Source organism: Trifolium pratense, linkage group LG4 (genome assembly GCF_020283565.1).
Source record: "Trifolium pratense cultivar HEN17-A07 linkage group LG4, ARS_RC_1.1, whole genome shotgun sequence".
NCBI lineage: Eukaryota > Viridiplantae > Streptophyta > Magnoliopsida > Fabales > Fabaceae > Trifolium > Trifolium pratense.
The window spans coordinates 46,331,961-46,349,233 of NC_060062.1; the positions used below are offsets into that span (position 1 = coordinate 46,331,961).

The 17,273-nt window shown below is 32.9% G+C and overlaps 1 protein-coding gene and 1 pseudogene across 1 annotated transcript; both read left to right on the forward strand.

The window, feature by feature from the left end:
- Positions 1 to 1,420: 1,420 nt before the first annotated feature.
- On the forward strand, positions 1,421 to 3,534 carry LOC123922765 (annotated as a pseudogene).
- A 1,540-nt stretch (positions 3,535 to 5,074) lies between these two features.
- LOC123919792 (cytochrome P450 81E8-like) lies at positions 5,075 to 8,760 on the forward strand. Its single transcript, XM_045971794.1, has 3 exons — positions 5,075 to 5,593; positions 7,202 to 7,635; positions 7,950 to 8,760. Exons 1-3 carry the CDS (start codon positions 5,140 to 5,142, stop codon positions 8,556 to 8,558), a joined length of 1,497 nt encoding a protein of 498 aa, XP_045827750.1. The 5' UTR covers positions 5,075 to 5,139; the 3' UTR covers positions 8,559 to 8,760.
- Positions 8,761 to 17,273: the final 8,513 nt, after the last annotated feature.

Genomic DNA, 17,273 nt, shown 5'->3' on the forward strand with positions numbered 1-17,273 from the left:
TCTATATGATGTAAACTTTCAATCCAACGGTGGATTTTATAAAATTTATATCGGTTAAAACGTTATTGAGAGGTGTAACATTTGGTGTCAAACTAGTTGGTGTCAACGGATCCTGACTCATATATATATATATATATATATATATATATATATATATATATATATATATATATATATATATATATATATATTGCTTTAAATGGTTATAAATTTTTTTTTTAAGCAAATGGTTATAATTTTCATGATTATAATTTTGGCTTTAAATGGTTATAATTCGTCTTATACTAATGATGATTATGAATTTGAGTTTGTTCCATTTAGGCCATGTTTGGTAAAAATAAGCTACAAATTAGCTGATAGCTGAAAAACTAGCTTATAGTTGATAGCTGATGGTTGATAGCTTATAGCTGAATAATTAGTAGAATAAAATTAAAGTGTTTGACAAATTTAGCTATTGTAAGTACAAAATAACATAAGGGTCTGTTTGGTGCACATGATAAGAGACATGATAGGATAACTGTATCATATCCTGTCTTAATCCAGTGTTTGGTGAAACAGCAGGATATGATAAATTAATCCTGGAGCTTATCCTATCCTGCCTCTCTAGTTAAAGTTCTTATCCTGAATTTGAGCTGAGTTACCAGCAGGATAGGATAAGAAATAATTTACCGATTTATTCTATAAAATATATTTTAAAATAAAAAATGAAAATTAACAAAATATAAATAATAAAATAATTTGATAGTAAATTAATAATAAAATAATTAATTTTTAAAAATATATATATATATATATATATATATATATATGCGATTTTCTCACAAGGGTAATTTTGTAATTTACATAATCTAAAAAGTCAAAATTTACTAAAATTACAATATTTTAAAGTAAAATAATTTTAAAAAAATTATAAAATAGGGATATTAATTTAAATTTTATAACAAATTAAATATAATTAATTTGCAATGGTAGTTTTATTATTTACGTATGAGATATATCACATATTTATTTAGCTTATCTATCATGTATATATCATTGAGTTATTTATTTGATCATGATTCATATAAAAAATTAAACTTGATTATTTTCTTATGATTTTTATTTAAAATTATATAAATTTATTTGATTACTTATTTATATTTTTTATTTATAAAATTGATAGTATTACAAAATAATTTAAAAAAAAAATGTTTTACAAGGGTAATTTTGTCATTTAAATATGTTATATATTTTATCATATTATTTTGAGCAAGTACGATGTATTAAAAACATTATATAATAGTTATTATGTTTGTTATCCTGTGTGCATCAAACACATGATAGGATAACTTGTTGATATCATATCCTATCTTTATTATCCTGTTTTATATCCTATCCTGTCACTATCATATTCTGCGCACCAAACGGGCCTTAAAATTACATGGTTAGTGGGTACGGTTACTGAGTAGTTATTATATTTAAAAAAATAAAGAAATAAAAAATAAAAATAATAAGGGTAAAATGAGAAAAATGTAAAAAGCTATAACGCAATGGAACTCTTCATGCTCCCAACTCATTTTATCCCTGATAAAATCGCACGTTTCAATTACATGGGATCTACTGGAGAAGTCTTATTTCCTTACAGTGGCAGTTTACTCTCACGAACTTTGGAAACAAAACACCGTCTTAACATTGGTGGCGAACCTGTCAATAGAGATACCGATAACTTGTGGAGAGATTGGTTACCAGATGACATTTATATAACTGATCCACAAAATGCTCTGAATAGTGCCTCTTTTGAAGGTACAATTAAACGCAATGCAGATGATGAATCTGATGGTCCATATTCAAATCAATATACTGCTCCAGATGTTATTTATCAAACTGCCAGAGAGAGTAAAAACGGTTCTAACGGTTTAGGTATAAGTTGGAGTGTTCCTGTGGAGAAGAATACATATCATTTCCTTAGGCTTCACTTTTGTGACAATTTTGATCAACAGGGTCTACTTACAATCTTCAATCTCAACATTTATGACCAGCTTGTTATTTCAACCGTAAATGGTGACGCATATGTGTCTTCTCCTTATTATTATGATTTTGTGGTTCGTACAGATGGCTCTGGACTATTGAAAGTTAGTGTGGTACCTAATACAACAGCTGCTAAACCGAACACATTTTTAAACGGGCTACAACTAATGAAAGTGATTGAATCGCCGGTAAATTTAGATTCCAATCCAAAGAAGATTAGTCTTCCTATGGTGGTGGTGGGTTCGGTCGTTGGAGGCTTAGCTTTGGTTTTTGTTGTGGTGGTTTTGATTCTTTGGACTTGTAACATCAGGAAAAATAAGTCTGTTGAGAATTCCAATTTATTGTAGATTCCAACTGTTGTAGGAGGGATTTCTCATAGCAGATTAACTTATGGAAATACAACTCAAGGCTTACCTTTAACTAAAATAAACCTTGGCTTGAAAATTTCCTTTCTTGATCTTCAATTCGCAACAGAGAATTTTAATGCGAAGAGGGTAATTGGAAAGGGTGGTTTTGGAATTGTTTATATGGGAATTCTCAAGAATGGAATGAGTGTAGCAGTGAAAAGAAGTGTCCCGGGGTCAGGTCAAGGACTTCCTGAATTTCAAACTGAAATAATGGTTTTGTCCAAGATTCGTCACATACATCTTGTTTCCTTAATAGGGTATTGCGATGAAATTTATGAGATGATACTTGTTTATGAGTACATGGAAGAGGGGACACTTAGAGAGAATTTGTACAAATACAAATTTGCCTTGCTTGACATGGAAGCAACGACTTGAGATTTGTATTGGTGCTGCTAAAGGTCTTCATTACCTTCACAAAGGAGTAGATGGTGGAATAATTCACCGTGACGTGAAATCCACCAATATATTGCTTGATGAGAATCTTGTAGCTAAAGTTGCTGATTTTGGTCTTTCAAGGACAGGTCCTCTTGATCAACATTCTCATGTCAGCACATGTGTTAAAGGAACTTTTGGCTATCTTGATCCTGATTACATTAGATCACAAAAGCTTACAGAAAAATCTGATGTTTATTCTTTTGGGGTGGTTCTACTTGAAGTGTTGTGTGCAAGACCAGCCATTGATTTGTCTTGTCCAAGTGAGCAAGTCAATTTGGCTGAGTGGGGATTGCTTTGCAAAGAAAAAGGTATACTTGACGAGATCGTCGATCCTTCCATCATAGGACAAATTAATCAAAACTCACTTAGAATATTTAGTGAGACTGTAGAAAAATGCTTACAGAATTATGGTCGTGATAGGCCAACAATGGTTGATGTGTTGTGGGATTTGGAATATGCTTTGCAACTTCAGAGAGAACCACATGAGGATAGTTCTAGCAGTGCTATTGTATCCATTCAATTGCCAAAGATTTATCGTTTACCTTCTCCGTCTACACTGACTGAAGTGGATTGCATGTCTAAAGGGAGGGTTGATGAATCTGAAACTACAACATCGATGATGCTAGATAGAATTTCATGTGAAGCAAATCAAGGCACAACGATCAACTCGCAAGTGTCTCCATGAAAATTAAAGAGTTATTTTTTAGATAGCGTACTTCTTTGTATTTTCCCCCTTTGATATGGTTATCGATGGAATAAATTTTTTGGTTGGTTATGTGAAATGTGGTGTTTTTCTCCACCGTAAATAGAATTTGTGTTTCAATAAGCATGTTAGCCATAATATAAAAAACAAGCATGTTAAGTTTGCCCTTTGCCTGGTAATCCTCCTCCTTTTATCTTAGCTTTTTTATTTGCAAAAAATTATTATGAATAATGGTTAACATTTTATCTTCTTTTATCCATTTTAATTTTGTGGATAATTATTTTATCCACTTGCTCAGAGTTAGAATGTTTGTTAAATATTATTTTATATTAAATATTGCCAATACATGCATAGGCTTTATCAATACTATAAAATTAAAAAAAAAAAATTTAGTCTGGGTGAGCATGTGGACGGAGATATGTTAATATTTCTTTAGTGAATTTTAATTGTAATAATGTTTAATTTAAAATTTTATTTTGTTCTCTTTTATGGAGTTTTTTTTGTTGACAAATTCTCTTTTATGTCGGAAACAAAGAAAGTATGACCTGAATATATGTTTATAAGTAAGGATAACCCTCATCTTCTTACAATCCAATTTAGGATTGAGTTAGACCTAATTTTAAAAAAAAAAAAACTAAATGGAAAAAGAAAAGAAAGTATGTGTTTTCGACTGGGATCGGACGCTCGGACGACGACGCACCACGAGCAAAGGCTTCCAAGCAATCCCCAACGCAAGAACGCTCGGCGGAATATTCAACCCACCAACGGTCACAATACCAACGCGTATTGTAACGGCCGTTACCAGAATGATGAGCATTAACTGCATATCATGGCTATCCAGCCGTTTTCCGGCAGACACTTGATGGCCATTAAATGTCATCAAGGGTCTTGGCCTAGCGCTTGGGGCTATATATACGTGACTCCATACCATTCACAAAAATACGTATTATCTTAGCACAGAAAACCTCACTCCACACTTAAACTGACTTGACCGTCGGAGTGCCTGCAGGTACACAACCCCCTCCGCTTCAACAGGGGTTTACACAAGCTAAACGCCGGCGCGGTCGCAGGTAATATCAGTATGTATGAACAATGTATTATACATTGATTAGTAGTATTTTGTCTCCTTCCTCTAACCCTCAAGGTGACAATGCTGCTGACATAATTTTAGAAGCCAATTACAACAAAAACACTAGTTCTGACTGGTCCAAGTTAGAAAGAATTTTGAACAAGCTAAATTTCAAATATTTCTTAAAAAAATCTTAGTTGTATTAACCACAAACATATCATTTCCGTGGCAAAAATTAATTTCGTTTCATACACATCAACTCTCACGAAGAAGATTAGTCAAAAAACACTTTCAAGTAGGAAGAAAAAACAAATCTCGTGATAAGTCAAAATCATAATAACAGCTGAACAATTTTGATTATTACAATCCTTCAAAAAAAATTTTTGATTATTACAAACCAACCAAACCCATATTTATAGAGACTAACGCATTTCTAACTACATAACAAATCATAGAATCAATCAACAAAATCACTTTGGCAATTAAATTGTACGTACCCACCAAAATTATCAATCAAAATGACACCATTCTTCAATTACACTCTCATCACTATTATCTCCCTTTTAACACTAATCTTTCTATTAATCACAACAAAAAAACTCAAAAATCTTCCACCAGGTCCATTAAGTATTCCTATAATTGGCAACATTCATCAACTCAAACATCCACTTCACCGTACTCTCTACAATCTCTCACAAAAATACGGTCAAGTATTTTCCCTATGGTTCGGTTCACGTTTAGTCGTCGTTGTTTCATCACCTTCGATCGTTCACGAATGTTTCACGAAAAATGACACCATTTTAGCTAACCGTCCACCTCTTCTTGCTGGCAAACACATTGGCTACAATTACACTGCTGTTACGGTAGCACCTTATGGTGATCACTGGCGTAATGTTCGTCGTATAATCTCCCTCGAGGTTCTCTCAACACACCGTTTAAACTCCTTTTTAGGAATTAGAAAAGACGAAATCGTTAGTGACGCAGTACGGAAGCGTGAAGGAAAAGCAAAACGCTAAACCTAATTGATAAAGACAAGCCGCAAGCACAAACTTGTCAAAATAGGGTTTCGGAGTCCACCGAAAGAGTAATTTGGAATCCACCAAATTTGAGAAAAATCTCTGAATTTTTATTGAATCAAAAGGTTGCCTTCAAAGCTACAATAATTTAGCTTAAATAGTAGTGAAAAATAAAAATAACAAATCTCCTAAAACATTGTAAAAATAAAAATAACTAACCTAACTAAATAAAAATAACAAATCTACCTAAAATATAAAAATAACTAATCTAGGTGAAATATAAAAATAAGGAATCAACCTAAAATATAATAAAACTAAATCTAACTAAAATAATAAAATACAGAAGAAATCCTCCTACATCAGACTCCTCTACCTCAAAAGAACTCGACCTCGAGTTCTCATCTTGATAAAGAGCTTCCTTTGCAGGTTGACTCCTCCAATGAACAAGAGACCACCCTCCTGGATCCCATTGAATTAAGTGAGAGGACCTGTCTCGTGTCAACACATCCAAATAACCACCGGGGTTCCATTGCTCAAAGATAGAACACGGAATTTGAAATTTATCACAAAAGGGTATTTGACCCAACTCAGTTAACATGTTTGAGCTAGTGCCTAAACCATAAGATTTAAGGTAAAATCCGAATTGAACCCGATCTATAAGCAAATCCTTGAGTTCAATGTGACGGCTGTGATGCGGAGGTTTTGCTGAGATGGAAGTCGCCGCCTGCATCCTAGTGTCCGGAGGTTCTAGTGGCGGTGAGGTTGTTGCCGGATTTCGCACAAATACATCTGGCCTAAACGGAGCCGCCACAGGTAGGTCGACATCAAGTTGTGGATCGCCAGACTTGCACAAGACAATTTTTTTTATCCTAGTTGGATTCTCTTCACCTCCCTTTTCGGACACAACTTCCTCATCCTTAGAACTCGAGTCATTAGTAGATGGGTTGTTGCGGTTGTTGTCGCCGTTTCTGTTGTTGTTACTGTTTCTATTGTTATTGTAGTTTCGGTTGTTGTTGGATAACGTTGTCACCTGTGTTGTCAGAGTTGTGATGGCCGCGGTTAAAGCCATCATGGCACCGTAAAACTCTATTTTCGTCACCGGTTGATCTCCCATCTGATCACGTTAGAAAAGAACAGGAGAAACCTGCTCTGATACCAACTGACGCAGTACGGAAGCGTGAAGGAAAAGCAAAACGCTAAACCTAATTGATAAAGACAAGCCGCAAGCACAAACTTGTCAAAATAGGGTTTCGGAGTCCACCGAAAGAGTAATTTGGAATCCACCAAATTTGAGAAAAATCTCTGAATTTTTATTGAATCAAAAGGTTGCCTTCAAAGCTACAATAATTTAGCTTAAATAGTAGTGAAAAATAAAAATAACAAATCTCCTAAAACATTGTAAAAATAAAAATAACTAACCTAACTAAATAAAAATAACAAATCTACCTAAAATATAAAAAATAACTAATCTAGGTGAAATATAAAAATAAGGAATCAACCTAAAATATAATAAAACTAAATCTAACTAAAATAATAAAATACAGAAGAAATCCTCCTACATCAGTTAGGCTCTTGCAAAGCCTAGCTCGTAGTTCTAGAGACGGTTTTGCAAAAGTGGAAATGAAATCGAAATTTTCGGAGATGACTTTTAACACGATAATGAGAATGATATCTGGAAAGAGGTATTATGGAGAGGATTGTGATGTGAGTGTTGAGGAAGGAGCAAAAGAATTTAGGGAACTGATTAAGGAGATGGTATCGTTGGGTGGATCGAGTAATCCCGGTGAATTTGTTGGGATTTTTAGGTTGTTTGATTTTGGTGATTATGAGAAGAAGTTGAAAAGGATTAGTAGAAGATTTGATGGGTTTTTGCAAGGACTTATTGATGAGATTAGGAGAAAGAAGGAGAATGGGAATACCATGATTGATCATCTCTTGAACTTGCAAGAATCACAACCAGAGTATTATACTGATCAAATCATCAAAGGAATTGTTCTGGTAAGTAACTAAGCAATTTTTTTATACCTGAACCTGATATTTTAATTTTTTAATACCTTATTTGAATTTTGTACCTAACCATGTAATAGTGGTAATACCTTGATTATATATGCATCTGCAGAATATAGTATGCAGCTATATTCTGCAGATGCAATTGTAAGGACCATTAAATTTAGAGAGATTATTTTTAATCTAACCTAACGGTTTCTACGGTTGCAACAATATATATGATCTATAAAATCAAAGTAGCATTTCTTTTTAAGCGTAACCGATGATTCCACTCATCTTGAAATTGATTTTGTTTGACTTGTTAGGTTATGATCCTTGGAGGAACAGAAACATCAGCTACAACTTTAGAATGGGCAATGTCTGCTTTACTCAATCATCCGGAAGTATTAAAGAAGGCTAGAGATGAAATCGATGCCAACATAGGACATGATCGCTTAGTAGAAGAGTCGGACATTTCAAATCTTCCCTACATTCAAAATATAATCCACGAGACATTTCGGTTGCATCCTGCATTCGCATTGTTAGCACCCCATTTTTCTTCAACAGATTGCACCATAGGAGGTTACAATGTCCCAAAAGGCACTATTTTGTTGGTTAATGCTTGGGCAATTCATAGAGATTCTCAACTATGGAGTGACCCTACACAATTCAAGCCAGAGAGATTTGATAAAGAAGGGGAAGCTGAAAAGTTGATTCCATTTGGATTAGGAAGAAGGGCTTGTCCAGGAGCAAATTTAGGGCAACGTACAGTTGGTTTAACTTTGGCTTTATTTATCCAATGTTTTGATTGGAAAAGAATTAGTGAGGAAGAAATTGATATGAGGGAAGGAAAAGGAGCCACTACACCAAAGCTAATTCCCTTAGAGGCCATGTGTAAGGCTCGCTCAAATGTCATATCCCTCATTGAACATTAGTTCCCTTAACTTGAGAGTTTAAAGAATAATAAGCTGGTGTTAGCTTACAAATTTAGTTTCATTATTTTATTTACTTTTAAATAATAAAGATGTAATTTTAGTGATTCAAGATAGGGATAAATTTGTAGTTTTATACAAGTTGGTTGTGGTACTATGAATGAATGAATGAAATTATTTACGGTAGCAATGATATGAAAGTTTTGACAAATATGAATTGATTTTAGTAATGTAATCATTCTCAACTATGTTTTGATGTTCTATTGGAAATTGAATTCATTTTTCATGTCCCAAGTGTGCAACTATCAATGTTAATGAAAGTAACAACCTTTATATTGGTGAATCAAGTAATACTTACCCTCGAACAAATTTCAGGAAAAGCTCCATACAAACCAATCAAAAGGGCAGAGTTAATGTTATTGCCGCCGCATTCGTGTTCTGTCGCGAAAAAAGGCTTCGTCATATTATGCATTGAAAAAATGCCTAACTCAGTCTGGCCTATTCTCAACTCTATCAACAAATTTATTCATTTTATAAATTTTACATGAAATTGCACACTATTTTCATTTATATTTTACATATTTCTAAATGTTTTATTCTAAATGAATTTTCTAATTTAGTATAATATCAAACTTAAATATCAAGAAAAAATCAATAGACATGTGCATTCACAAATAGTTTTTTAAGTAACATTGGAATTAGTTCATGTTAACAATTGAAGTTGTGCATTGTGGAATCAATGCACAGACTATAACAAAATAAGATTTGAAAAAGTAAGAAAAAGAAGACCTGAATCATATACAGAGAGAAACCTAAGCATATAGTATCAAAAGAAAAACAAAATTTCCCTCATTCTAATGTCGAGTTCTGGCCACCACTTCGAGTAGGTGATGATTCAACGTCATTTTCGCAACCAGGATTAGAAATGCATATCCACTTGCCAATAGAAGAAGTATTGATGCAATTTACATCATCTGGAATAGTTATTGATCCAGTAGCATTTGATTCCACAAGCTCCTGGTTTTGGCTGCCGAACAATTCAGAACACAATATTTGAGGCGGCTTTCCCATCGATGAATATGGTAATGGAGGAAATGTTCTATCACATACAAATTAATAGAAATCAATAATGAGCATAAACTTTTCACCTCATCAAACATAAAAATTAGCATATCAAACCTGGAAATTTGTAATGTTTGTGTTTCTTCAAGCTCAGATTTTGTTTCAGCTGTACTATTCTTTCTACCATGTATATTTTTGCACCCTTGACATTTACAAATTGGAGAGCAACCAACACCATCCTTCAAAACAAAACCATTCATTGTAATTCACATTAAAAATTTACATGATAATATAATATAGACCCTATAATATATGATATATGTAACAGCAGATACCTTAAAGCATGCACAATATTTCCTCTGGCAACCAGATTTATTGCAATTACATATTCTTTTCTGTAGCTTTGGCTTTGAAGCTAAAGTTATGTTAGGGTCCTCCTACAAGAAAAATATCATTAATATAGGATCAAATTCAAAAGCAAAATAAAAAATTAAAGTTTGAATTTATTTGCTGACCTCAAATTGAGGTGAGGAATTAGAACTTGTTATGACTTTAGAATCATTCTTCCTGCGAGCTTGCAGAACTGTATCTTCATTATCTCCTTTATTCGAGCAGTCTATACATGAGCAAGGTCCTATGCAGTAGGCTCCAGCAGCAAAGCACTCACAATAACTGAAAAATCGATATAAATGAAGGTAATTCACAACTTATAATAGTAGCTTAATCTTTGCGCAATCATCGACCCAAAAAAAGGAGCATGTATGTTTTATAACTTACTTTTTCAAACACCTTGATTTTTTACATTTACAGCTTCTGCATGCCCCTCCTTCCCCAGTTAGATCGGACCTTTTCCTGAAAAGTTGAACATTGGTGTTAGTCTGATGAAGAAAGTTAATAATGGAATAAAGATCATCAAGCAAAGGAATCAATAATCAACAACTACACTTTCCTCTTCCTTTTGGGGATATTCTGACAGAAATCAACACTTTCCTCCTCCATTTCATGTTCTGAGCCAGAAGAAATTAGACCAATCGAATCTTTACTATGCACTTTTGACGTCATTTTCATGTTTTCATCCAATAGTTTATTCGTTAGGTCGTTAAATTGCACTCTACTCATCAGGTCGGGGGTACTCCGACAGAAATCTTCACCAGGAATGTGAACTGATGACTTGGTGAAATCATCATTCTCAGATGGCACCAAATGTCTTTCCATTGGTGCAGGGATATATGTTCCACACTCAACTGAATCTTTCATAGAATTGTCTTGTACATTGGTACCATTTGGTACTTGCATGCCAAGTAATTCAAGAGCCCAGTTAGCCTCTTCAGTTGAAATTAGAGGACGTTGTTCGGAGCTATAAGGACTATATTGCATAGCTTGTGGAAGCTCGATCTTTTTATGTTGACTAGATGGCCCAAGTGAGTACTGACATCCATGAGTAGAATCAGTAAGAGCTTCTTCATGTCTATATATTTTATTTACATCTTCGGACGAAACTTTAGGCTTTGATGCCAGAAGTGAATAATCCATGCCAAGTGCGTTCAACGTCAGAGTAGCTTCAACGCGCGTTTTGGTCTTTAAAGGAGATAGACTATTGAGGTAGTCAAACAAAGAATCATCCTGCATATAGGTAGTAAAAATTAGTTAGTAAAATAGGTAGTATATAGGGTGATTTTGAGAAAAATCAACCATTAATAATTTGTTTATCAACGGTAGTTATTATATTACTCATTTTACTCTCTTTAAGTGCTTGTCCGAAAATCATTGATGGAAGAAAATCAAAGGCAGAAACAATACTTATGTGTTTCCACACCAAATAAAAGGAAATCTTGCTTAGTTAATATGTGAACAAATAACCCTATATAGAACTATACAATCATAATAGTCAGAATACATTGCGAAGCACGAGACAACAAATAACCCTAAATTGAATTATACGATCATAATAGTCAGAGTACATTGCGAAGCATGATAAATTGTAAGAGACGAACAATGGACAGAACATTCATTAAAAATAAGAAAGGGAGAAGATGCAACAAAGTTTACTTTAAAAAAAATGCAGCAAGGTGATGCAAAGAAACAAACCTCTTCTTGTAAGTTGGAAACAGGGGTTTTCTTGTTCTCTGTTGCATCCATCTCCAAGAAGAAACTATGATACTTCACTCACTATTCACTAGTGTAGTGGATTATATATATTTCTTGTATTTAAAGTTACCTTAATACTTCACTCTATGAAGCATTATCCTAGAATAAATAAAAGACATTTTCCTATAAATTGCGGTAAACAGAACATAACAAACTTTTCCGTACGTAACAAACAAATAAAAAGATAACATTATCTTATAGGACCCCAACAAAAAATGGACATAAAAGACCACATGTCAGTTTTTTTTTTACTGCTTTATTTCTTAACAGGAAGTCAGGAATATCTCAATTCTCAACAAAATACGCATTTGATTTGTGTGGATAGTCACACAAGTTGGTGAATGCATGCAGTCAACAAGCTCAAAACCATTCGTTTAATTGGATGGTTCAATTTTAAACCTCAAAATTTTATAGTAAACAAAAATCTAATCTAAATTTGACTTAAACTTATTGTCCCATAAAAATTGGCCAGGCAAGCGCGTTTCGCGTCTGCCTGTGTTTAACTTATGTCAAATTAAAAAAGATATGTACATTTTTTTGGGTAAAAAATAGATTTTTTTTTTTTTTTTTATGAAATAATAATAGATTTTTTCCATAGAATATAGCTATATTATGCTATGAATGAAACTCATACGATAACAAACTATTTGTTTTTTTTTTTTTGTTACAAGTAACTATTTGTTAACCCTAAAAATCATAACAAACAACCTATTATTTTATCCACAGCTATATTAAAATGAGTTGGGCTATTGAGTCGGTCTACTACCTTGTATTTTAATTTGGATCATGCCGTAAAGAAACACATAAAAAAGTTAGAAATTTTTTTTTTCTACCCCAACAATCTTCACTCTACCCTAACATATTTTTCAAAATACCAAATATATTCTTATAAAAAATTAGTATATTTTGATAATTTTTTTTATCGTATTATACTGTTTCGGTAGACTGTTTCATCCTCCAAAAAATAGTTTCTATGAGTATTTATCTTTATCGATATGTTAATTTTACCGGTACACTTTTTAAAAAGTATTCCGGTATGTTAATTTTACCAGTACACTTTTTAATAAGTGATCCGGTATGTTGATTTTACCGGTACACTTGGTTTTAATAAGTGTTCCGGTACTATTTTTCCTTCAATATATTGTTGTCTTTGTAATACATTTTTCTTGATTTCCTTTGAGCAGAATGGCAAATGAGTCGGCGGAAACAAAGTTGATGACTAGAAACAAATGGTCTGCTATAGTATATACACGAGGTCAAAAACAGCTAACTCGATTATTCTTGAAAGAAGCAGAACATGCTCTGCAATTATTGATGAACGAAGAGATCAGTGTTTAAATTAAACATACCGGAACACTTATTGAAACCAAGTGTACCGGTAAAATCAATATATCGGAACACTTATTAAAAAGTGTACCGGTAAAATTAACATAACGGTAAAGATAAATACTTATCGGAATAGTTTTTTGGGAGGATGAAACAGTCCACCGGAACAATATAATACGACAAAAAAAAAATTAAAATATACTAATTTTTATAAGGGTATACTTGGTATTTTGATAAATATGTTGGGGTAGAGTGAAGATCGTTGGGGTAGGAAAAAAATTCAGAAAGATCATATGAGTTTGAAGCTCATAGTGCAAATGTTTTATTTTGGTGGCAAGTTTGTATTTTTATCAACTTACCAAACTAAAGATCATCATGCATGAAGAAAAATCAAACTTGCAACTTCAAATAGAGAAAAATGATTGATGTATCACCATGAACAATTCTGAAATACAATAAGCTTCATCATATCAAGCAACCTGATCACACGTGTAATGTGGAATACTAAATAGAAAAAAAATTCATCTACCCAATAAAATTGCATGCAACATTTTAATTAGCATCTAACATTTTCTTTTCTACACCTAAATATCATACCCACCAATTAATAGCAAAAACAATACGGTGCATGCAAGGAAGACTTCATGTGCATCATAATGATTGCAATGAGGATTAAATTTTTGGGAAGAGATGAAAACTATCGATGGCCAATTTTCTCTTCCCATTTTTAACATCCACCTATGGATATTTAGAGGTTGACCTAGTGCGCAAAAATTAAAAAACTCTGCAAGTGGCGCGCAGAGATTATAAACCTCTTCATGAGTGGCGCGAAAAAATTATAAAGTTCTTTATAAGTAGCACGTAAAAATTACAAATCTCTCTATCAATGCTTTGAGGTCGAAGTTGTTGAGGCAAAATCCACCTTTGATGTTTTAAAGATTACAAACATCTTTAATTATATTTTAAATGATTCTGATCATTTTGTTATCTAACAAGTGCTTTTGAGTGGCATAAGATTAAATAGATTCTAACAAACCACTTGCAAAGTAAAAATCCTGCAAAGTTGTTTCAAGACCATTCTGAGAACATTCTTAGTAGACAGACTACAATTTTACCTATAAGCACGTTTTGGAATAAGTGCTTTCTGGTTTTTCAAGTCAACTAAGAACAAAACAAATAAGCACTTTACAATGGATTCATGGACCAAATCACTACAGGAGATAATCTCTTTTGGGATCAACAACATGTGATGGAATTTAAGTATATGCTTTCCTAGTCATGTGATGAATCACAAGCATTGATCTCTCATGATCTTTTATGGTATTGATCATCCAATGAAAACACCTGATCACATATCCTAGACCAATCAGAATGCAACAACACATTTTTAAGTATGAGTTGTGATGTACTTGCTAAAGGACCATTTTGGGAACATTCTTCAATGTGGTGTCATAGAAGTACTTTTTGTCTCATATGCTCATGTACTATTCCAGCTGGTTTTATTCTCAAGCTAAGGCTACTACTGATCAGCCCTTAGAGCTATTTAACAGCTGCACACCACAAGGAAGGAAGGATGAAGGTTCATCACTTTGGCTGGTGCAGTCAAGACTGTTTCAAGACTGATGCAAGACTGATCCTGCACACAGTTTTTCAAAACCATTTCCAACTGTCATGAGTCCTTTTCTGAGCATCCAAACGGCTATATCTGATACATGACAGTGGAAGGAAGTAAGAAACAACTCATATGTACTTGGTAACAGCTCACACATATTTGGATCTTATGGATCAAAGCCAAATGGAAATCAAGACTGTTCCAAGACTGAACAGAGAATCTGCAAATTATGCAGAAGTTGTCTGCTGCATGTAGAGCACTGAGTAACAGCTCTATTTTGCTCTCTAACTGATATACTTGAAGGCCAAGCTTCAACCTCAAGCAAGCATCTATAAAAGGCAATCAAGTCCAAGGGAAAGAGCAAGAGTTTTCAAGCAATTCAAGTGATAAACATCTCATTCAATCTCTTTAGCTCTAAGTCCTTTTTAAGTCACTCTCTTGTAACACAATCTGAGTACAAAATCTCTTTAGAGTGCTTTCATCTAAGCTTCTCTTTTATAGTGAGTCTGAAATTAAGCTTAGAAACAAATCATCTATATTGTAATTGCTCAAGTCAATACGTGACTATTGATTGAGTGTTGTTTGGTCAAGGTGACTAGGAAAGTTCAAAGCTCTAGGAGCTTTGGTAAGTTGTTGATCTTAGGTCAAGATCAAGGTGAATGTGTAAGTCTTGGATCTGTAACATTTAAGTGATTCTAGTGGACAAACTCACAGGTGGTGGGGACTGGACGTAACCCAAAGATTAGGGGTGAACCAGGATAACTCTTTGTGTTTATCTTCTTTCCCTTAAACTTTTATTTTCTGTATCTGTTTTTACACAGCACAGATCATTCTTAGAACGATACTGAGCACAAAATTAATTTTGTTACTAACCATTTATTTTTGTGACTTAAGTTTAAATTTAAAAAGGTTCACAATTCAAACCTCCCCTTCCTTGTAAAAAAACTTTGCTACTTCAGAAGTATCACGCAAAAATTATAAACCTTCTTATAAGTGGCGCGTAAAATTTATAAACTTCTCTATCAATATTTTGATGTTGACCTAGCACGAAAAAATTAATTAAAAAAAAAACTCTCTATAAGTAGCACACATAAATTATATTCTTTCTATGAGTAGCACGTAAAAATTATGAATCTCTCTATCAATATTTGGAGGTTGAAGTATACACAAAAATTATAACTCTCTCTATACGTACTTAGAGGTTGATAATTTTTACTGAGATATTTTAACTCTATAAGTGGCGCACACAAATTATAAACCTCTTTATGAGTGGCGCGGAATTTTTTTTATAAAGTTCTTTATAAGTAGCACGTAAAAATTATGAATATCTCTATCAATGCTCGGAGGTCTAAGTATCACGCAAAAATTATAAACCTTGCGTAAACATTATAAACTTCTCTATCAATATTTTGATGTTGACCTAACGCGAAAAGAAAAAAAAAACTCTCTATAAGTATCACACATAAATTATATCATCTCTATGAGTAGCGCGTAAAAATTATAAATCTCTCTATCAATATTTGGAGGTTGAAGTATACACAAAAATTATAACCCTCTCTATACGTACTTAGAGGTTGATAATTTTTACGTAAAAAATTGTAAACCTCTTTATAATAGCGCGTAAATTATGAATCTCTCTATCAATACTCGAAGGTCGAAGTATCATGAAGAAATTATAAACCTTTCTATTAGTAGAGGTTGAAGTATAAACATTTCTATTAAATTTTATACATGTCACGGGTCTTTGAAGGCTCAACTACAAAATTTGATGTAACTGAGTCATCCAACAATATGGTGGTTCACTTTTGTATTGTACTTATTATAATTTGGTTTTTAAGTTTGTTTGCTCTTTTGGATGTAACGATTATGCAATGTACTTCTTGATCATATTATCAATGATTATATGAATGATTTTAAATTTCATCATCTAAACGTGCTATACTCATGAAAAAAATTGACCAACTTAGTTTATATTATTTGAGATGCACATCTAAACATTAGAAAATTAAATTATGTGTGCTCTTAGGAAAAAATTTAATTTTATACATATCATGGATCTTGAAAGCTCCACTATAAAATTCGATGTGATTCTTCACTTAATTCGCTTTATTATGGTGTTCCACAAAACCCGTGCAACGCGCGGGCCGACGACTAGTTGTTATTTAGTTTTCCTGCTTTTTGAATTTGAGCCTTCTTTATTTGTATCTAAAAAGCTTGTTTTTAAATTTATTTTATTACATCCATTTTTTTTTTGGTGAGTACACGCTTTTCTATATCAATCAATTATAAATCATTGAACACAATTTTTCTTTTTTTGCTAATTATTAATCTAAATTAATTACTTCATAGCCTATGACTTTACCAATATTATAGATCAATTATCGAAAATCATTAGTACTAAAAATATAAAAATATATATTGTACTATTTGCACGCACAAATTTCTACTATATTCCATTCCATTACAAGAACGCCACGACAAATAAATACCACTTTGGACTTCTTGAAAATTTTAATGCCCTGGGAGAGATATTTGGATTCTAGTGTGCCTTTTCACTTTGGCTGCATTAT